This window comes from Melospiza melodia, unplaced genomic scaffold (genome assembly GCF_035770615.1).
Source record: "Melospiza melodia melodia isolate bMelMel2 unplaced genomic scaffold, bMelMel2.pri scaffold_47, whole genome shotgun sequence".
Classification (NCBI taxonomy): Eukaryota; Metazoa; Chordata; class Aves; order Passeriformes; family Passerellidae; genus Melospiza; species Melospiza melodia.
The window spans coordinates 4477155-4499491 of NW_026948793.1; the positions used below are offsets into that span (position 1 = coordinate 4477155).

At 50.8% G+C, this 22337-nt stretch overlaps 1 protein-coding gene across 3 annotated transcripts; it reads right to left on the reverse strand.

Annotated features, from left to right (window-relative positions):
- Positions 1-8580: 8580 nt before the first annotated feature.
- On the reverse strand, positions 8581-10936 carry LOC134434783 (UDP-N-acetylglucosamine transferase subunit ALG13 homolog). 3 transcript variants are annotated; one of them, XM_063183401.1, is made up of 5 exons: positions 10856-10936; positions 10287-10452; positions 9974-10109; positions 9025-9037; positions 8581-8679 (listed from the first exon to the last, which is right to left on the reverse strand). In XM_063183401.1, the coding sequence occupies exons 1-5, from the start codon at positions 10934-10936 to the stop codon at positions 8581-8583; spliced, it is 495 nt and encodes a 164-aa protein (XP_063039471.1). The 3 variants fall into 3 exon arrangements, with proteins under 3 accessions (XP_063039471.1, XP_063039470.1, XP_063039469.1); XM_063183400.1 differs by lacking the exon at positions 9025-9037 and having other exon boundaries at positions 8581-8693; positions 9975-10109; XM_063183399.1 differs by lacking the exon at positions 9025-9037 and having other exon boundaries at positions 9955-10109.
- Between the last annotated feature and the right edge of the window lie 11401 nt (positions 10937-22337).

A 22337-nucleotide genomic window follows, 5' to 3' on the forward strand; every position in this document is an offset into this window, starting at 1 on the left:
GAATGTCCCTTGGGCAGCAGGATCATCCTACAAGTGCTGCAGGAATTGTCTGCAGGCTCTTGCAGTGCCTGGTGCTGCTCCCTTGCCAGAGGCACCCCAGGCCAGGGGGGCACATCTGGGCTGCTGTGTCTGGCTCTGGGGCTCCCTGTTCTGGGCAGTGAGGAGGGGCTGCAGAGGCTCTGCAGGACTGACAGGATGGGCTTTGGGGCTGGCAGGAGAAGCTGAGGGACCTGGGCTGCTGGAGCTTCTGAAGAGGAGGCCCAGGGCTCCTCCTGCAACTGCTCCAAGGGTTCTTTCAGAGAATCCCAGAATCAGCAAGGTTGGAAAAGTCCTTGGAGATCATCAAGTCCAATCTGTGCCCTGACACCGCCTTGTCTCCCCTGAGCCTCCTCTTCTCCAGGATAAACAACCCCAGCTCCTTCAGCTGTTCCTAACAGGAGTTGTCCTCCAGACCCCTTCCCAGCCTTGTTGCCCTTCTCTGGACATGCTCCAGCCCCTCCATGTCCTTCCTAAATTGGTGGGCACAGAACTGGACACAGCACTCGATGTGCTGCCCAAGCAGTGCTGAGCACAGGGGAAGAATCCCTGCCCTGCTCCTGCTGGCCACACCATTCCTGATCCAGGCCAGGAGACATTGGCCTTCTTGGCCAGCTGGGCACACTGCTGGCTCATGTCCAGCCTGCTGTCCATCAGTCCCTGCAGGTCCCTTTCTGCCTGGCTGCTCTCCAGCCACTCTGTCCCCAGCCTGTAGTGCTACAGGGCTTGTTGTGGCCAAAGTGCAGGACCCAGCACTTGGATTTGTTAAACCTCACCTTGTTGAATTTGGGCCCTGGATCCAGCCTGTCCAGGGCCCTGTGCAGAGCCCTCCTACCCTCCAGGTGATCAACACTCCCAGCCAGCTTGGTGTCACCACAACTCTATGAGACCCCAGAGTGTCCCTATGGCCTCCATGATTCCATGAGGCCTCCCAGTGTCACAATGTCTCTTTGGTTCCATGGGACCCCTTGGTGCCACAAAGTCCTTTGGATCCTTGGGCCCTGCAGTGTCACAGTTGCCCTTTGTCCCCCAAGGCCCTGAAGTGTCATAATGGATCCTTGGTTCCAGGAGGTCTGGCAGTGCAGCAATGCTCTCCTTGGTTCCACCATGTCACAATGGCCTCTTGGTCCCAAGGGCCACCATGGTGTCAAACATGTTTCCTTCATTCCAGGAATCCCTGAGGAGCAGCACTGGCCCCTTGGTTCCATGGGGCCCTGCAGTGTCACAATGGCCCCATCATGACACCAGGTCCTGCTCTGTCACAATGCTCTGCATGGTTCCACAAGGCCCTGCAGGGTCACAGTGGCCTCTGTGGTTCCAGCAGGACCCAGACTGTCACCATGGACTCCTTGCTTCCATCCACAGTGTCACAATGGGCCCTTGGCTCTGTGCTGCCATGTCGCACACAGTGTCACCATGGTCCTCTTAGTGCCACCAGGCCCCGCAGTGTCCCTATGGCCCCTGGCTTCCCCAGGCACCTGCAGCATCACAATCATCAGAGAATCAACCAGGCTGCAAAAGACTTTGGAGAGCATCAAGTCCAACCTGGGACCCAACACCACCTTGTCACCCAGACCATGGTACTCAGTGCCACATCCAGTCTTTCTTTAAACACTTCTAGGGACAGTGACTCAGCCACCTCCCTGAGCAGCCCATTCCAATGCCCAAACACCCTTTCTGTGAAGAATATTTCCTAATGTCCAGCTAAACTTCCCCTGGTGCAGCTTTTGGCTGTGTCCTCTTGTCCTGTCACTGTTTCATGGGAAAAATTCCTGACCCCCACCTGGCTGCACCCTCCTGTCAGGGAGTTGTAGAGAGTGATGAGGTCTCCCTTGAGCCTCCTCTTCTCCAGGATAAACAACCTCAGCTCCCTCAGCTGCTCCTCACAGGACTTGTGCTCCAGACACCTCACCAGCCTTGTTGCCCTTCTCTGAACACGCTCCAGCCCCTCCATGTCCTTCCTCAATTGGAGGGCCCAGAACTGCAAACAGCACTCGAGATGCTGCCCAACCAGTGCTGAGCACAGGGGAAGAATCCCTGCCCTGCTCCTGCTGGCCACACCATTCCTGATCCATAGGAGTGCCAGGGATTGGGTGAGGGAAATGATGGGAGGGGATGGGGAAAAAGTGTTCTTGATTGTCAGCCACGGAGGGCTTTGATTTTCATATCTGTTCAGACTGCATCAGAAGACGCTGGGGATCCATATCAATTGGGGATTGCTGATATCAATGTATAAACAGGAAAAGAAAACTGGATAAAACAATGTTCTCTGCATTGTTTCAATACAGTATATTCAATTTAAATGCACTTCTGAAATGTCTGATTAACCACAGAAGAATTGAAAATATAAATTATTTCCAGGGTTTTTCTAGTTTGAGCATTTTGAGTAAGAACTGAAAATTTAAATTATTCCCATGGGCTTTTCTTGTTTGTCTATTTTGAACAAATGTTTATGAGCCTTTTTCAGTGAATTTGTGAACTGAAGAGCTCAAGAAAGAAGAGGCCTCCGGAGTAGGAAAACTGATCACCAACCTCCTAGTGGATGAAGGTCCATCCCCATCAGAGCAACAATGAACAGAAATGGGCACAGCTTTGTGGCTGCCCAGCTTTGGCATGGGCCCTGGGCCTGGAGCAGGAGCAGCTCTTGAGGGCCCCAAGGCCGCGGCTCTTGTGCTGCCCTGGGCAGATGGGATGGCAGCAGGGGCTAAAGAGCTCTCAGCACCTCAGCCCGAGGGGAGCAGGGCAGCCAGGGAGCCTCCTTTGGCCTTGGCCAAGCACCTTCCCCCATGGCTGGGGCTGAGTCCTGTGGCAGCTGCAGCTGCTGCTGTGCCCTTGCCAGGGGCTGAGGCCATGGGGCCAGTGCCCAGAGCAGCCTGGCCTGAGCAGAGCTGCGGGGCCAGAGCCGGCTGGGCTGGGCTGGGGAGAGGCCCTTGGTGCTGCCCAGAGCTCAGGGCAGCTGGCAGAGCTTGCAGGGAGCTCTTGGAGCCTGGCCCAGAAACCATCAGTGTCCGTCTCAGCCTGGCTGAGCGTGCAGGGGCAGGACTTAGGCCAGGCCTTGTGGGGCAGGGCCAGCGCCTGTGCAAGGCATTGCAAAGAGGCAAGTGGCCCTGAGAGGAGGCTGCTCAGTGCCCTTGGTGGCATGGACAGAGCAGGGAGGGTGCCCAGGACATTTGTCAGCCCCAGTCTCTGTGCCCAGCCCTTGGCAGCCCTGGCTGCTGAGCCCAGCTTTGTCCTGAGCTGAGTTTGGCTGTGGCCCAGCTCTATCCTCCTGCAGGGCTCAGGGCCTGTTCCTGGCCATGGCCAGCCCTGGCTGCCTCTCTGCTGGCCCAAAGGTCTGGAGAGCACGAGGCAGGGCTGTCTGTTATAGGTTAGTTGCGGTGGGGAATGAATCACCCACTAATAAGTCCAAATAAAATTAAATTTATTAATTGATAGAGCAAGTGATAATAGGCAAAGTCAGCGTCCTGGGCGCGCTGCGTGACAGGAGAGTCTCCGCTCTACCACTGCCGCACTCATCTGATTTTCCGTGGAGTTCTTATACAGTCCTGCTTCCAGGCTGATGTGTAGTACTCTGCGTATTCTTCTTTTGTGTTTAGGTGGTCATAGTCCACCTCCTGGGGTCTGAAGATGAAAGTTGGTAATTTTCCTTTCTCTGATTCCTGGAATTCTTAGGCTCAGTCTGCTGAGTTCCTGGAATCCCAGGTTTACTGAGTGGATAAGCTGATACTGTGTTATCAATCATAGCAAACCCCCCACCCATATTAACAGTTTACTAACAGATAAACAACTGTTTGTGAAAACTATTGTCTTTTGGTTTCATCTTCCTTATCCTTTAAAGTCTGGAAATTTACTTAGACAAACTAGAGGTGATGCAATAGTCTTACTGGAATTACTTTGTCAGCTTTGATGAACAAACTTAAAGTTTTAACCCATTACATTGTCTGTGCAGGCCCACAGATGCCCCGGGCTCTGCAGGAGCTGGCAGAGGCTGCCCAGCAGGGAGGCCATGGGGCACAGAGCCCCAAGGCTGCTGTGGGCACCATGGCACAGGGGCCGTTCTCAGCCGCAATGCTCCTGGCCTGGGCTGGGCCTGCACAGGGGTGTGGCCACCATGGCAGGGCCAGCACAGGGCCACAAAGGGGCCATGCGGCCGCTGCCAGGGCTGACAGCAAGGCCAGGCACACACAAGCAATTGCTGAGCATGGCCTGCACTGGCCAGGCCTGACTGTGCCAAAGGCAGAGCTCAGCTGTCCTTGGGGGCTGCAGCAACAGTCCAGAGCCCAAAGAGCCTCCATGGCTGTGCTGGAGACCAAGGCTGCAGGAGGGAAATGCAGGGCTGCTGTGCGATGGGGAGGGCATTGAATTTCAGCACACACCTCAGCTCTCTGATGATCCCGGCACCATGCTGGGCCCTGTTTCAGACTGAAGCAGAGCAGATGTTGATGGAAGAGTAACCCTGCGGGGCTGTCAGGGACCTGCAGCTTGCAAGGATCTCTGCTCTCCTTTGGGTGCTCTCGGAGAGATCCAATCCCAGCTGGGAACCTCAGGGCACAAGTGGCACTGCCTGTTCATAGGCACACAACTGATGTCTGCCTGGAAAGGGGCACAGGTTTTAATACCTGCTTATATCATAAGATACAAGCAGATCTTTTTTATGTGGGTCATTTGAGTACTTTTGAGAAATGGCAAAATTTTCCTAGTACGAACAGGGATTCCCTGGAAGCATACTGATGGCAGAAGAAGAAACACTGATCTTCTCATCTACTTGTGTCAGCATTATTCAGTTTATTATTTAATCTCACTCTTCCATCAGGTGTTTCCTGCTCTCCTGTTTTAATGGCCATTTCTAAGAACATCTTTTCATTTAGAGCAGCTGGATCTTTGGACTTCCTGCTGCTCCCAGATTTTCTCCTCTAGGTCCTTTCTGGTCATTCAAGTACCTCTCAATTGACTGGTTTAATGCTTTGAGGTGCAAGAAGTTGACCAAGATTTCCGAGTTTATATATTATAAATATAAAAATAATCATCACCTCAATTATGTTTGTATTTATCACAGAACCTTTTTTTTCTTTTGTCCTGATCTAAAACTGTTCTTGTACAGAAATCCATGGGGGATAGGGGACATGTCACATGCTGCTGGGACATCCCAGAGAGCTGAGAGAAGAGCTGTGATGGTTATTAAACTGTTCAAATGATCAGGTTCTGTTTGTTTACAAGAAACCTTTCTGTGCCTCTGAGTGTCATCAGTCCCTGAGGCCAAAGGACACAAACCTGATGAGTTGTGGGTCCCACTGCATGGGCTGCACTTGGACTTTGGTCTCTGCACAGGAGAGCTCTTCATCCCCTTTCTCTCTTTTCCTCCCCCTGGGCATGGAGGGAGCTCCTGACTTCAGCGTGTGACTCATGTGTGCAAAGAGCAAATCTGGGCAGAATTGGGGCAGGAAGGGTTTGGGGGGACCTTGGGATCTGTGCTGGGCACAGAAGGTGTTTTCCATTGCTCTGAGAATGTCTGTGGAAAGTAGATGTAATTTCCACCACAGGAATGACTTTTGCATTTGATGGAGCTGTGCCTTCCCTTGTCTTTGTTGGCTGAGATTAAATGAACATCCCTCTGTGTCTCGGACAGCTCCTTCTCCAAGGAAAGCAGGTGGGTGTTGGAGCCAAGTAGCTGAAAGCTGCAGGTGCAGCCTGGGCTGGAGGGAGCACAGATTTGCACAAGGCTGCTCTGAGTGCCAGGGCTTGGATGGGGGAAATGGTGGGGTGGGGGTAGGGAGAGTCTGATTGATTGTCAGCCATGAAGGGTCTTGATTTTCATGTCTATTCAAACTGCATGAGGAGGTACTTGGATTCAGTGTCACATGTCAATTCACAGTGACACAGTGTCACATTCACATTTGCACATGTCAATTTATGAACAGATTAAAATAACCTAAGCAGGACCTAAAAGAATCTACTTCTTCTTCTGTACCTTACAAATTCGCACCCCTTCATCCCCAATAGCATTCTTTAACCAGCAAGATACATACAGTAATTGCTCAGGATCAGTATCTCCTCGAGCTGTCAGATGATTTAGTTGTTGGCACATCCACTTGTCCGTTGTCCCACACCAAGGCCATCCTCCTTGCACCTCTAATTCCGGCCACACTTCTACACAGTAGTGGATCATTTTCATTTTATCTAATCCCTCTGTGGCCTCTATAGAACCCCATCTCTCCAACAGTTCTCTTAAGGGACTATTGGAAGGTATATTCCTCAGTCTCTTGCCGGTCTTTTTTTACTATTACACCCTCCCATTTTTCAGGTCTCAACAGTAAAAAATCCCAAAGGTACCTCTACTGACAGGTAATTAAAAAAAATAAACCTCTTGTTTGAGGAGCTTCAGCCTCCTCCACCGAACTTCAAATTTCTGCATGATGCTCAGGACTTTATACTGAAACAACTGCCCGATCTCTTGATTGTCCAACTTTCCCAATGTCAGGTCTTACATCTATCAGGACTTGAACACATGAAACGTCAGCCTAAGAATCCAGGTTGTGCCTGACTCCCTCAGTCAGGAAGAGCTGCTGCCTGATTTTTAGTTTGCCTAACGTGCCAATTTTTAGGCTTCACCGTATCAGGACTTAAAAACAACACGCAGCCTCCTTCGCTGGGGTTTGTGCCTGACTCCTTTGTCAGGACTTACTTTGCCTGCAGGGCTTGTGAGCTACCCAAATCCTTCTCGGGACTTACAATCTGCCTGACTTCCCTCTGTCAGGACTTACTTTTCGTGCGTTCCACTCATACAACTATTCCCTCCGCATGCCCAGAGAGGGGGAGCCCTTTTTTTTCCCCCTTAGGAGACGACTCACTCACGCTAATTCCACTCACTTTCCCCTGTTCCCGGCTGGCTTTCTCGCGAACATTCGGAAATCTGGTACCAAGAGGTCCGCTCTTGCTCCGAAGGTCCGGCTGCCAGCCCTCGTCTCACTCACACACACATGCGCACGTCTCCCACTTCTGCCACCGGATTTCTCACCAGTCTGGTGCTCCAGTGCTCCTCTGTGTCGCTGGTCCTGAGCCGATCTCTCTGGTCCTGATAGCCAGCTGTCCTGGAGGTCCAAGATGGCCAGTCCTGGTGTCCTCTTCTGGCGTGGTAATTGCGGACGAGCGCCCAAGCTAAAATAAACAGGGCAGGAGACTTTTTCTCCTTTTAGTGCCTTTATTAAAAGTGATCAGCTCAGGATTGGGCAGCTCGGAAGGGGCTGCAGCTTCCCGTCGCCTCTCCCCGGGTGACTTGGAGGAGGAGGACATGCGCAGCTTTGTCCACTAGGGGCAGAGCTGGGGGTCCGGTCCTCGTGGGAGCCTTTAGGGCATGGTGACCCCTTCCGATGTTAATCCTGCCACCTCTCTTGGCCTGCTCCTGGCATCGGGACGACTCCCGTGCTCAGGGTGAGAGGGAATGCGACGGTGTTCAGCATCTCTGCAGGCTCAGCGCTCCGTTCCTGACGTCCAGACATTACTCCAATCTCTCAGCTCTTAGGTGGCTTGTTGTTTTGAGGTGTTTTTTAGCAAGCTAGAAGCAGTAGCTTCTCATGGCATGCTGGTCTTGGAGTTATTTTGCATATTCCCCCCCCTAAAGTCTCTTCTCCTCACTGTTTGGGAGGTCCCCACCCTTCACTGTCTCAGAGAAGGGCCATTAACTTGGTCCCAGCTGGAGTTTTTACTGATACAAAACCAACTATTAACGACAACGACCCATAATTACCATAACACAAGCAGCAGCCCAGCAGCAACCACGGTAAGCTTTTTCTCACAAAAAAAATTGGCAGAATTTTTGTTCATAACGCTTCAGGTGATGTTCATCTTCCTTTCTCAAGCTGTTTTTCTCTGCTTCAATAAGGCGTGAGATAAGCATATTTCTTTTTTATATATTCCAAAGCTATAGTTTCAAGGATAAAAGTAATATTCTAAAATTATGCTTCAAAAGATTATTATTGCAGAGCTCTTTATGGATTCAATGCAAGCAAAAAGCCTTATCTTTAACACCTTAATTCCAATGCTCCTAAATCAACCAGCGTTAATTGCAAACCAAAGATAGGTTCAAAGGCCTTTTTCCATGCTTTATTTTCCTCACTTATTAATAGAATTCACAGCTCGCCCATTGTCTGGGTCCACACATTTCTCATTCACAAATACACGTCGCCTGTTTGTACCTGACATGAAACACAGCGTTGTATTTCACATTTCCACCTGTGTTTAGCAAAAAAGGTCAAGAGACCAGAAGGCATATGCCATGCCTGTAAAGAAGTAGTTTAACTTGTCCTCATCGGTGGAATTCCCATTCCAGTGCAGCTTTTGTGACAGAAATATGTCTGTCCATGCCGCACGACAGTCCATACTCCCTCCTTATTGGCATTGTACTCTTTTATGCATAAAGCTGAATGAGTTTGACACTAATATCAGTTAATATTAAATGAAATTTTCTTTGAGTGTTTGGCCCAGCTGCAGATCTTAAGTGGAGGAGATGACACATTTTGTTCCAACTTTTTTATTTCTCTGTTTTGTTTATTGTAACCCAAGAACTTTATTCAAGAATGAAGCAAACTTTTCTGGCTGTCCAGGAGGAAAAGGTTTAAAAGCTGACAAGTTCATTGACTGCATTGTCTCCACAAGAGTGCAGTAAAAAGAGACCAAAAGCAAAAATTAAAGAAATAGCCACCCCATGGGAAAATTTTAAATACAATTTTCTTTCTATGCATCCATACATAATTCTTTAGCATGGAAATATTAAATAAGGATATGTATGGAAAGGAAGAGAATGCCCAGAGCAGCAGGCCCCAGCCAGCACTGGCTGGTAGGGAGCCTTGCTGAGAACACACTTCCATCAGCTTTCTGAGACAAACTCAACTTTGACACTTTTTAATCTTCTGTGGTCACAGTGCTGGGAGACTGAGCAAGATCTGAGGCTCTGCTCCATAAACCATAAGAGGAAATCCATCCTATTTGAACACATGGAAGAGTTCTCCCCTGATCACAGAAAGGGTCAGAAAGAACAGCTACATCAATCTGTCACTTGCTAGTATCAGGCTGCAAATAAGGCTCGAATGCTTGGCACTGCCCAACACAAAGAAATAAATATTCCAAAGCTGACAGAAGCACCAAGATAATAAGTTTAGGAAACTTGCTCAATTTAAATGAATGCCAGGCCTGGTCTGTTCAGAAAGCTCGTCTGAAACATAGGAAACTCTGCTTGCAAGGCAAAGGAACAAGATGCAGACTAAGTAAAGGGCGTTACATTTTTTCTGCCTTCAGTTTAAAAGTCATCTTTTATTTTTAGAGTGGAGTCAATCATGAGTAAAGAGAAAACAGTAAGATACAGTCAAAACCAGGAGGAGAAATAAACCCAACAGGAGTCAGGATGAACTCTAAAAAAAGGAGCTAGGAGTTTTGGTGATGGTGGGATTTTTTCACACATTGTTTGCTTGTGGGGTAGGGGGTTTTTTGTGTGTTTTTGTTAGTTTAGTTTAAATTTTGCTCCTGAAGTGACAGGCAGTGGATCTGTGAAACTACTTGTCAGATGGTATGGTGGATTCAGGAAGTTTGGTTAAAAGGGCAGCCTGAATGAGTACCTGAAAGACAGGGGTATTTAAAGTTACTAACCAGATAATATCTATATCTGCTTTATTAATCCCCTGAAGTGTTTTTCTTTTTTTAATCTAAATATATGTTACCTCAAATGAAAAAATATTTATAAGTGGTAAAAAAATAATTATTGTGGTAAAAAAGCTTGGTAAGTGTGGTAAATTTCTACATAGTGTTAGTCTATTCACTCTGGAAAATGTAATATCCAGATGGAGATGACAGAGAAGGATGTAAATTACCTTGTTGCGTTCTCAGCTGTGCAGTCACATGGACTGAATGCTCTTGCCCAGCAGGAACAGCCCCAGCAGCTCCATACCTGCAGTTACAGTAGAGGACACAGCCATCTCTGTGCAGCTGTTTGGCCAGCTCAAGCTGATGGTTCATCAGCTTGTCATTTATTACTACTATTAGTGGTTTTCCATTCTCTAGAGTCTCCAGGCAGCTACCAGCACCTACAAGAGGAACAGAAAACATGGTGAGAGATCAAATATCCCCCTACTCGCTGCTGAAAGAGGGGAGCCTCTTGAACAACCCAGCTGTGGAGCTCAGCACTCCCAGCCAGCTCACCCCGGGCTGAAGAGACCTCATCCCACGGAGCTCCCGCAGCCCCAGAAGCAGCCGGGCTGTACCTGTGTGGCTGATGACCAGGTCTGCGCTCTGCAGCTCCTCAGCCAGCGAGTCCTTGAACCGGAACGCTTCCACCGCCGCGGCCGGGCTGCTGCTGGGCTGCGGCTGCGGCAGCGAGCCCCAGCCCGCCTGCAGCACCAGCTTCTGGTACCCGCGGCTCTGCAGTGCCTGCGGGCAGGGCACCGGGGGATGGAGGCGATAAGGGGGGCGGAGAAGATGGTGGGGAGGGGGGACGGAGAGAGAGAAGGAGAAGAAGGGGGGGATGACGGAGGTGGAACGAAGGGGATGAGGCGGGGATAGAGAGGCTGTGTGAGGGCTGTGCCCAGCTCCAGACGGCCCCGGCCCCGGTATCACACCCCCCCCCCCCGTCCCACAGGCCGTCCCTCCCCTTCCTCAAGCAACACTTCATGCTTCTCCGCCGGGCACCCCCGAACCGCCACGGCGCCCTCAGGCGCCCCGGCACTGCTGCCGGGATGCGGCAGGGAGGGCAGGGCAGCCCGCGGCGCACAGGCGCCAGCCCCGGGAGGGCAGGCCCGGGCCAGGGCCGGTGTCGGTGTCTCGGCCGACTGACCTGCAGCGCGGGCGGGGAGCGGGCCGCGGCGATCAGCTCATCGAAGCTGGTGGTGCTCACGGTGACGAACATGGACTTCATGGCCACCGGGACGGGACGGCTGTGAGGCCGCCAGGGGGAGCCGCACGCCCGCACAGAGCTCCCGAAATGGCGGCAGGGCTGAGGAGAGGGACGGGGCAGGTGGGAATGCCTCCTTCCCTCCCTGTCCCTCCTTGTTCCTCCCTGACCCTCCTGTCCCTTCTTGTCCTTCCTTGTCCCTCCTTGTCCCTCCTTGTCCCCTACCGTGGCTTCTCTTCATGGGTTTTTCCCGTCCGCCCGTTTCGGCGGGGCTGCTGCCACTGCGCCGTGAGGTTCTCCCTCACAGTACCGCACCAGCAGCGATGGTGGCCGCTCTAATGAGCCCACTGTCCAGCAGCGTTTAGAGGGGTAGCCAAGGCTGTTCCAGGGTTTTAGATTTTCAAGGAGAAGAGGTAAAAATAAATTTGGAAAAGGGATTAGAAAAGTTTTGGCCTGCACGTGTTATTTCAGCCTTGGGGACGCACATAACTCGCGGACGGCCTGTGTGGGTGTGTTCAGAAGTGCCATTGCCAGAGCAGGGCCACAGCCACCCTCCCTTTACAGACTGACACTGGCCCAATCCTCCCACAACACTTACTGGGGGAGTAACACTTTAACTTCTACCCCAAACTCATGAATATTAAATGTGCTAACACAGTTATGAATATTAGATGTGTTAAATGTGTTCAGTGAAGAGTAAGAATGACCCCTGAACAGTTGCACAAACAGAGTTGGCAGTTTTGTTCCTTATTAGTAAGTGTAACACAATGCATAATTTGCTACAAAGATAAACCAAAGTTAGACATCTAAATCTATTTATTCCCTGAATTAAAGTCAACAGATGAGGTCACAACTGTAGACACAGTTGTGTATACATGTTGTTGGAAGAAGGATGCAGCTTCTTGTGGAAACCTCTGCCATGTTAATGCCTTGTTCACAATGCTCATTAGCCCCCTGTTATTTTCATTTAGCATCATGAGCCACGCTGAAATGTATTTATTTTTTGATTAAAGGAAATAGTGCTGACAGTAGACACTGTCTGGGGGAAAAATGCTGTAGAGCAAAACATTACTGGTGTCCTGAGTGCACAGGGACTTAGTGGCTCTGCCCAGCCTCATCCAGCTCTTGCTGTTGTCCCTCAGGAAAAGGAATCTGGGAGCTGAGGGTGGCCACAACACCAGCCAGGTAAAGAGCTCACCAAGAGGACATGGTCCAGTGACCATCCGGCAAAGACATGGACACAATGTCAGCCCAGGAAACCCAAACAGCAGTTCAGGAACAGAATTAGCAGCAAAGACACCCACGAGTCACCTCTGTCATCCCAGCAGGAGAAGGACATGGTCAGGTAGGTTCAGAGGAGGGCCATAAAGAGGCTCAGGGGCTGGAACATCTCTGCTGGGCAGACAGGCTGGGAGAGATCAGTGTTCAGCCTGGAGAAGAGGAGGCTCCAGAGACACCTTAGAATTCCTTCCAGTGCTTAAAGGAGCTCCAAGAGAGAGCTGGAGAGGGACTTTGGACAAGAGCCTGCAGTGACAGGACACAGGGAAATGGCTTTAAACTGAAAAAGGGCAGATTTAGACTGGATATTGAGAATTAATTCTTTCCTGTGAGAGTGGTGAGGCCCTGGCAAAGTGTGCCCAGAGAAGCTGTGGCTGCCTCTGGATCCCTGGAAGCATCCAAGGCCAGGCTGGATGGGGCTTGCAGCAGCAAAGGTGTCCCTGACCATGGCAGAGAGTTAAAACTGGATGAACTTAAGGTCCCTGCAAAACCAAACCATTCTATTGTTCTATTTAAACCCCAAGGCTAAATAAAGTCCCTGTCCAAGAGTGTGAGTGGAAGCCCCAGCTGAGACTGGTCACACAATTAGTGCAGTCAGGGCCCTGACAGCTGTGGGAGAAGAAGGTGGATTTGGGATGAAAAGGAAAATACTAAATTTTTCAGGTGTTGGAGATGAGGTTCAGCACCTGGTAAAGGACAGGATAATTAAATGTTAGGAGTTTTGGGGTTTTATTCCCTGTGTGTCACTGGAAGTCAGTGTCCTCTGCAGCGGGCACTTCCAGCTTCATGCTGTATAGGGGCTAGAGGAAAAAATATTCACATGTAAAATTGCAGTGACTTAAATTTGAATTTTCGCTGGAGGATACATTCCACTTGCACATTGAATCAGGCTTGTTAGGGTGATTTTAAATGGAAGAGAAAAGGGAAAACCATCCATTAAAGGATTCAATTTCATGCTAATTTGTACCTGCTGTTTTAATTAGAAGTTGTGTAGGGCATAAGTAGAATTTTGCCCATGAGTGCTTAGGCTGAGGTCTGTGAGAACTACACATCACTCTCAAAATGAGGTGCTTGGAGCTGAGCCTGTGCAGTTTTGAGGCAGGTAAGAGGTCAGGTAATCCAGGTGTGGTGCTGTGCCTTGTTTCATTGCTGCCTCTGCCCCGTGTTCCTGCACATAAACCACACTGTGCTCACAGACCTGACCTGCCAGTGACTGCTCAGGGGATTTTTACATTCAGTTTGTAACACCAAAGACACCCTTGATGCCCCAAAATTCCCTTTGAAAGACAAAGCTCAACTCCTTCCAGTCACCCAGCCCCCTGCCCAGCTAGGGGCAAGACCAGGCCCTCAGCAGGCACTTGGTGGGGGCAGTGGGTGCCTCAGCCTGGCCACGGTCAGACACTGAGGAGGAGGAGGAGAGACCCTTTGTCATCATGGAAGAAGAGAAGAAACGTGACAGAGATGACAAGTGGGGAGATGTTGGGGCCCGAGAGCTTGGCCTGAGGGAAGAGGGGACAAGCTGTGAATTCTTCCAGTAGGTGCCTGCAATGGCAGCCAAGGAAGCGTCCCCATGCAGAGCAATGAGTGCCCACGAGTTGCAGCAGTGCAAGGCGGCTGTGAGTGTGCTGTGGGGAGAGGGGGCACAGCAACAGCCCTACCAGTGGCAACAAAGGGCAACAGCCCAGGAGCTGCCCCCAATGGAAAAGGAGGTGACTGAGCCAAAGCTGAGCCAGCAAAGGCAAGGAAGTGCGAACAGCCAGGAGAAGCAGGCACATTCTCCTGCCCCCAGGGAGATGGTGCCATCAGCAGGGACACAGAGCCCAGTCCCTGCTCCAGACAGACCCTGCTGCCCCACCAGCCCCTCACCCAGCCCACTGGGAGCCCAAACCCCCAGGGAGCAGTGGGAAGAGGCAGAGCAGGGCTCAGTGCTGACAGAGAAGGAGAGTGAGGAGGGCACCTCAGCTGGCAGCAATGAAGACTGAGAATCCTACAGCCAGACTGAGCTTTGCCAAGAGTACCAAGGTGGGGCAGAGCCAGAGCTGTCCCAAGGAGAGTTCAGCAGCTCCCAAGACCTCTCCAGCTGCAGCAAAACAAAACTCAGAGAACTCCGAGATGATTCCACGGAGAAAGACAGCAGCAGCACAGACCTGCCACAGAACTGCTGTGCAGGTAACAGCATCTTCAGCTTCGGGCCCACTCCCTTGCTGTGGGAGGAGGAGGAGGACGATGGCTGGCATGAAGTCAGTATCCTGGAGCTGTCTGAAAGAGAAGGCAGGGCCCAAAGGCTGGCAGATCTTGCGACAGATGGGCTGCCACTACCCGTCCCTCAGGAGGTCTGGGTTGAGGGGCAGGCAGCGGAGTCCCTGTGTGCCTCACTTCCCTCCCTGTGCAGCGAAGGCTCCATGGGCCAGCAGGGGCCCGAGGCAGGGCCCCAGAGCCAGGGGCCTGCCCCGCAGAGCCGTGGCAGCGCCTCAGCTGGCCAGCCGGGAGCGCAGGCCCACAGGCAGCAGCGCTGCCCCGAGCAAACGGCCCGGGTGCCTCAAGCAGGCGCTGCGGGCACTGCGGGCACTGCTCTGCTGGCCCTGCCTGGCGCGGCAGCTACAGGAGCAGCACCCATGGCCCTGCCCAGCCCGGGCCAGCCGATGATGGCTGCTCCCTGCGCGGGGCCCCAGGGAGCCACACAGGCGGCCTCGGCCTGGACATGGCCCTGCAGCCTCAGCTGCCCCGGCCAGCCAGGAGCATCTCCCCAGCACCCATAGTCACTGCTGGGGCCAGTCCTAAACAGCACGTGTGGGACACAATTGGTGCCAGAACGCTCAGCAGGGAATCCCAGAGTCATCGAGGTGGGAAGAGACCCTGACGCTCACCCAGTGCCACTGGCACTCTGGCAGCACCATCATCACCGCACAACCACGTCCTCAAGGGCAACATCCGCACAACTCCTCAACGCCTCAGAGACGGCGACTCCACCGCCTCCCTGGGCAGCTTCTTCCAGTGCCTCACCCCTCTGTCAGAGAAAAATTCTTTCTGACATTGAATCCAAACCTCCCCTGGTGCCATCAAAGGCCATTTCCTCTCATCTTGAAAGGATTCCGCGCTGGTCCTTTGGGATTGTATCCCTGAGGAATGAGCACAGGTGGGAGCTGTTGCTCCATGGATGTGACTGCAGGACTTTGACTCATACCATTCCTCCGAAACAAATTAAAGTTGAGTTTAAGAAATAGTAGTAGTAAAAAAAAAAATTAAAAAAAACTTACACAAAAGATATTTTGAAAATATTTAAAAAAAAGAATAGGAATAAGAAGAAGAATAAGAAATAGTAGTAGTAAATTTAGTAAGAATAATAAGAATGAGAATAGGAATACGAAGATGAAGAGGAAGATGAAAAACTAGTAATTAATAAAGGAGTATTAAAAATCAAGAATGACATAGTTAATAAGCATAGCAAGCAAATAAGATTACTTAGAAGGAGAATAGGAAGAATATTTTAAAGAAGAAGAAAGAATAGTAGTAGCAATTAAGAAGAAGAAGGGGAAGAAGAGAAAGAAAGAAGAAGAAATTATAATAAGAAGAAGAATATTAAATCCAAATTCACATCTACACGTCTTCTAGAATCCCAGAATGCAGGAAAGGACCTTAAAAAGTATCTACTTCCAACTGATCATCTTCTAAGCTCTCTCTCTCCAAGACCTCTTTCGTATTTCGATCTCCTGAGCTCCCATTTCTTGTTCAGTAAAATCCATGAACAAAACAATATGGTTTTGTTCTCCTATGGTCTCATTTGTGCCTTCACTGGGGCTGAGGCACCTCTCCCTCATGGCACCTTAAGCCTGGATGGACCCATGGGCAGGTTCCTTCCAGGCACAAGCATTCCAGCATTCTGTCAGGGACTCCCTGCCCTTCTTCCCTCTGCTCCCAGCTGCAGAATGTGCAGCAAAGCCGCCTTTGCTGTCTGCTCGGGGAGCCCAGCCAGCTGCTGCAGCCTGACCCTGCCCTGCACAGCTCCCCTGGCAGGCACGGCAGGAGCAGCACCCCGGCAGCCTCAGCAATCGCCCTCTGACATCTCTGGCACTCACTGCCATGGGCTGCAATTCCAGCTGCCAGCAAGGAAAAGATGCTCCTGCCCTTCAAGGCCAAATTCTGAAGGGGCCAAGACACAAGCAGAGCAAGATCTTACAAAGACATTTCACTGCCAGCCTCCAGAACTTCATCCAGGGCTGTTTGAGCACCCGAGTTGGGAAGGAAAAAAAAAAAAATCAGGGGAAGGTCTTTGGCTGGGAGCTGCCACAGGTAAAGAGAGACCGTGTGGAAGGGAAAAGGAGCAGACAAAGGAAGGCAGGAGAGAAAGCAGGACACAAATGGCAACCAGCTGAGAAGGTGGCACTCTGAAAACCAAACTTGAACTTATGGAATAGCAATGGGACAGAAAAGAAGAATTCTAAGACTTTATTTACTCTGCTTCTGTGAGCAACCTGTGCCAGGACTTCACCACCCTGACAGGGAAGAAGTATTTTCTAGATCATACCTGAATTTCATCCCTTTTACTCTGAGCCCTGAACATCAGTCCCTGAGAGGGAGCTGAAGAAACCTCTCCAGAACTCCAAGTCAGAATCCAGCTCCAAACTTTCTTGGACTTTTAATGGGTCCCACTGAGGTTCACAACTGAGAAAGTGTCCCAAGGCCCCAGGCAGAGCAGAGAATTGGAGGCACTGATGACAGCTGGGGAAAAAGAGAAGCCGAGTCCTTGTGCCCTGGGGCACAGCAGGGTCTGTGCCACCAAGGGCTGTGAGGAGACACCTTGTCCTGAGGCCCTGGGGCCTCCTGGCACAGCCCCAGCCAGGCTGGGCACTGTCAGCCCCTTGTCCTGCCCTCAGCATCCGCCCCTAGCCCACATCCCAGTGGCCTCAAGGATCTGCTGGAAGGAGTCCCTGGGGAGCCTTGCTCAGGAATGGCCCTGGGGGCTCCTGAATGCTCCCTACAGGGACTGCAGGTTTTTCAAAGGACTTTGGGTTTTGCTTTTGCCTTGGAGTCTCTGAGAGGTTTGTGCAATCATGGCCTCCAATTATCTGCTGTCATTAGTCCCTGCAGTGGCTTTGTCAGTAACAACACTCAGTGGGGCTCATTAATGCTACAAGGTACTTCAGTTATTTTAAGGTACTTGGTGTTTCCCTTTGGATACAGACTCTGGGAGAGGTTTGTGCAATCATGGCCCCAATTATCTGTGTTAATTAGTCCCTGGAGAGCTTTGTACTTACACTCAGTAGGGCTCATTAATCCTTTGAGACACTCAAGGTGTTTAAGGTACTTTGGATTTTCCTTCCCACACTGAGTGTTTGAGAGGCTTTTGTGCCATCCTGGTCTCCAATTCTGTCCTGTAAGGAGTCCATGAGGAGCCTCTGTTGGGGATGGACCTCAGTGGGAGCCATTAGTGCTCTGAGACACTTTGGGGTTTTCTTCTGACTTTGACTCCTGGCAAGGTTTGTGCAATCTCCTCCCAGGCCCTGAGGTTCCAGGGCTCACGCCAAATGCACCACGGGGCTCATTAGGATCAAGCAAGTCATGACAAACCATGGCTCTGCCTTGATTTCCCTCTGCTCCAATGCAGTTCATTAGGAGGGTTTCCTTTGACAGTTATGGAGAAAGAGTTCAAAGAGCTTATAAGAAATATGTATTCCTATTATAAAGGGTGTCTTTTATTGCTGTTCCTATTACACAAGAAGTGATTGCAGCATTCAGTGGCTGATATTGATGCAGGGACTCTCGTAAGGAGGTCTGGCCACGCTGGGCAGGGGCTGGGGCTGCGGGGGAGCTGGGCAGGGGACACAGCCAGGACAGGGGACCCCAACTGAGCTCAGGCATACCCCAGACCAGAGCACATCATGCTCAGGGTAGGAATGGGGGGAACAGGGAGGAAGGGGGGAATTTTGGAGGGAAAGTTTTTGCCTTCCCAGGTAACACTTAAGGCAAGAGGGGGCCCTGTTTCACCAGTGGGCAGGGTCACTACCAAAGACACAGACACCAGCCTAAGGAATTGTGTCATTTATATCATGCACAGCTGCAGAGATTTACAAAAGGATAAGCTCAGCAAAGCACATCATCATTAGCAAAGAATTACAAAAGAAGCTCAGCAATCCATCATAACCCATCATTACATTTTGATGACTAACCCCTTGGTGAAAAACGAGAGGTGTTTGTGGCAGACAAAGATTCTGGCTGACTATCAAGGTACACCTTACAGACATCAGGAGTACTTTAGTGACACCGTTCTTCATTCTATTTTCTCAATCCCATTGGAGTTAGGAACAAGAATTCTGTTGTCCGTGGAGCTGGCACCTTTTTAATTCCAGAATAATGCCCCAAGGCCCTTTGCTGTTCAGCTTTACCATGCTGTCTGTGGCTAACAAGGCTTGGGGGGACCCTTTCCCCTCTGGCTGGAAGGGGCCGGGTCCCAGTCCCTGAGGGGCACCCAGGCTCCTGGATGGAATTCCTGTGCAAGTCCCTCAGTGTCACAGCAGCCTTAACATGGAGCCCCGTGGATCAGAGCATTTTCCACAGGGGCCCTTGGGGCAAACAGGGAGATCTGGTCTGGCAGGATGTGTAAAACAATATCCTGTCAAATCTCCTTGTTCTCACACAGAATCCCTGGCTGCAGGGACACATTCCCATTGTTCCTGCCCAGGTTTCAGGACTCAGAGTTGTCTTTCCTAGGAGCTGTTCCTTCAGCTGCCTCGGGAGGGCCATTTGGCCTCTGGACCCACACTCTGGCTCCATTATTAGGGCTGCTGCATCCAAACCCTTTATCCCCACAACGGTGGTGACTGGAGGTGGATCTCCTTTTTTCACAATTGTTCTTAAAATTGCAAGATCAATAATTGTGCTACTCTGTCATGGGGTTGAATAATCCAATCTTGTTCATTATTGTTTGACAGAATTACTGTAATTTCTCCTGGATATTCTGCATCAATTCCTCCTGCCATGACAGGAACACTTTGCAAGGCCAAGCTCCAAGGGAGCAGTTACCAAAGCAAAGTGTCCTGGAGGAATCTGAATTCCTGTTTTGGTATTGATAGCTCTCATTTGATTTGAATTTATCCTAATGAATTCCAACGCATGAAGGCCCAGCCCCGCAGCCTCTGGGCTGGCCCTGCCAGGGGCCATCACAGCCAGAACAATTTCCCAGGCAGCCCAAGTCTCACTGCCCATGGTTGGATTTGCAAATTGGGGGCAGCCGTGCACAGCCAGGGGGTTTCCATTTCCCCCGTGGGCCATTGTGAAGGGCATGGAGCACATCTGGGACATGGGCTCTCCATGGGCAAAGGTTCCATCTCCTCATTTTTTACACTGCTCTTTTAACAACCCGTTCAACCAGTCCTGCAGCTTGTGCATGAAAAACCCTGCAGGCTTAATGACTGTATTTTTCACAGGAACAGACAAAGCACTCTGCATCACAGCATCAGCACACCCTGTAAAAATAGCCAATTTCCTCCCTTCCTCCTTTTTCCATTGTATACAATCTCACAAAGTTGACCGCTGACATTAAGGTCCTGGCCAATCCAGTTCTGTAGGGTATTTAGTGTTACATCCCTGAGCTGCCAAAGCTACCAAATTAGTATTGTCAACACTACTTCACATTATTATTATAATTTTATACATAGATAGTGATATAAAAATATAGATAAAAGTAGATACAGACATATATAAATATATATATTGAGGTCTTACTATACTATAAATACATATATATTATTATGTATATAGATATTTCACTTGCACAAATGCATCTGAGCTCAAAATTAAAATCTTCTTCTCTTGCTCCATGTGGGAGCATTCCAACAATAATTGTTCCTTCTGAAGGTGCTGTTTCCAATGCACCCTTAACAAATTCATGTTTGTCTGCCCAAACCCACAAGTTCTTTTCCTTTTCCATATGCAATTTTTGGATGCATTTAAAGCCATCCAGGGGTGCAGCTTCTTTTACCCGACTGCCCCACTGCCCACACGGGGCTCTGATCTCAGCCTACTCCAGAGCCAGGGAATTCGAGGGAAGGGCTTCCCAGCTGGGAATTCTTGATGGCACTGATTCCTCACATTGACACTGAACAAGTGACATTTTGTTGGGATCTGGCCAGACTGTGCCAGTTTTGTATTACCAGTAGCCAAAGTTAGCACCAAGGGCACAGACTCCAGCTGAAGGAATCAGTGTCATTTCCTGCAGTTCAGAGCAGCAAAGAATCACAAAAGGAGCAGCTCAGCAATGCAGCCAACCATCCCCACCAAAGATTGCAGCAGTGATTAAGAAAGATCCAGCAGCATTCACCCTCAGCCTTTACCATCCCCCAGACCCACACAGCAGCTGGGGAAGCTGTCACAGCCAAGGGCTGCAGAGCCACTCCTGGGCACTGGGAATTCCTGCAGGTGCCTCCAGCCCCAGGTGAGGCTCCAGCCCCACTGGGACAGGGCCCAGCTCTGACAGTGCTGAATGAACAAACTGACAGTACTGCTAGTGTGGCAACATCTGCTTTCATCCTCCTCTTGGGTCCCTCCCAAAGCCTGGCCAGGGCCCCAGGAGGAACCAAGGGAGGTGACTTTGACCATTCAGCCCCAAACAAGGCCAGATGTCAGATTTCATGGCCTTGTCTGGCTTCTAAATACACAAAGGTCAATACATGTCTCACTAAGGAGTGGCTACATCTATCACAGTGCTAATAACCATGCATATTTCATCAGGGAGCAGATACAAAGATAACGTTTGCTTGGAAGGTTCATCCAGAGGCCACCTTTGGCTCAGGGCCTGCTGTCCAGGCCTCACTCAGGGCTGGTGTCCAGGCCTTGGCACTTCAGGGACGTGGTTTAGTGCTGGGCTTGGCACTGCTGGGTGAGCAGCTGCACTGGGTGAGCTCAGAGGGCTTTTCCAACAGAAAGGATTCTGTGATTCCATGATTATATCCACTGCATTCAGCTGGGGCTATTTTAGCAGCATTCCTTTGCTCCAAAAGTTCCCTCTTGCCCAGCTCCTGTGGCCTGAGGCTTCAGCTCCTTCAGCTCCTGGTGCTGAGCTGCTCATGCTGAACGAGATGACTTGGAGAGAAGAACACAGTCCATGCAATTCCTTCTGGGACACGGAGAGGGGAGGCTGTGCAAACAGGAGCATTGTTTGCTGTGGCCTCCTCTCTGCCCTTCACGCCTTTCAGCACTTTGAACCAGCCAAGAGCTTTCTCCAAGAGTGTAATGGAGCTGCTCCTGCTCCCAGGCCTGGCTCTCTCCAGTCTCTGCCCTTGTCTGGTTCTGTCCCTCTTGCTGTGCCCTCCGTTCCCCCAGGGCTCGCCGGCTGCTGCCCAGGACTGTGGCACTGGCACAGATCCAGTGCTCCAGAGCCTCCTTTCTGTGCCCTTGGAGCTGCCTTGGCACAGCAGCCTTTTCCATCTGGAAGCTCCCCATGGACAGGGAGTGCCCAGCTCCGTTCCCTGCACAGCCTCCAGGAGCCCAGGGCTGCCATCTCCAGTCCCTGCTGGCACTGGGGGCTCCCAGGTGCCTCAGGCTGCTGTGACACCGCTGCACACAGGAGGGAAAAGGGGCAGGGGCTGTGCTCAAACTCAGCTCCATCTGCTGCTGCTGCTGCTGCTGCTGCTGCTGCTGTGGGGTCATTTGTTCAGCCCTGTCTGCCCAGAGTCAGGGATCAGATCCTGCCAGTCTCTTCCAGCCCTGGCTGCTCAGAGTTTGGGTCTTGGAGCCTCAGGTGGCCAAAGGCAGCTGCTGCTGGTGCCTCTGGGTGGCCGAGTTCAGCAGTGCTGCTCCATCAGTCTGTGCCCAGCAACGGGGAAAAGCCTCAGCCCTGCAGGGCCAGGAGCTGCCGGGCTCTGCCTGAGCAGCTCAGCCAGCAGGAAGGGAGCTGCTCCACACAGGAACCAGGAGCAAAGGACATTCCTTTGATAGGACATGTTTTCTATTGAAAGGAGAAAAAAGGAAAAAGTAATAAAAAACTATATAAAGTGTGAAAGATAAAAACAAAACCCAAGTGTGCAGTTAAAAATCTTCTCTAACTTTGAATTAAGAGGTAACTGATCATTCGAAACAGAACTCAGTTATTCATTTTGTAAATGTGCTGATGGCATGGATCCATCTTAGTGATGTCAGCAGTCTTTATAAA

Coding starts and splice junctions, on each gene's coding strand:
- LOC134434783 (XM_063183399.1), bottom strand. CDS start 10,936: ATGAAGTCCATGTTCGTCACCGTGAGCACCACCAGCTTCGATGAGCTG. Junction 10,453..10,855: donor GCTCCCCGCCCGCGCTGCAG/GTCAGTCGGCCG, acceptor CCCTGCCCGCAG/GCACTGCAGAGCCGCGGGTA. Junction 8,680..9,954: donor GGTATGGAGCTGCTGGGGCT/GTTCCTGCTGGG, acceptor ACTCTTGTGGAG/ACAATGCAGTCAATGAACTT.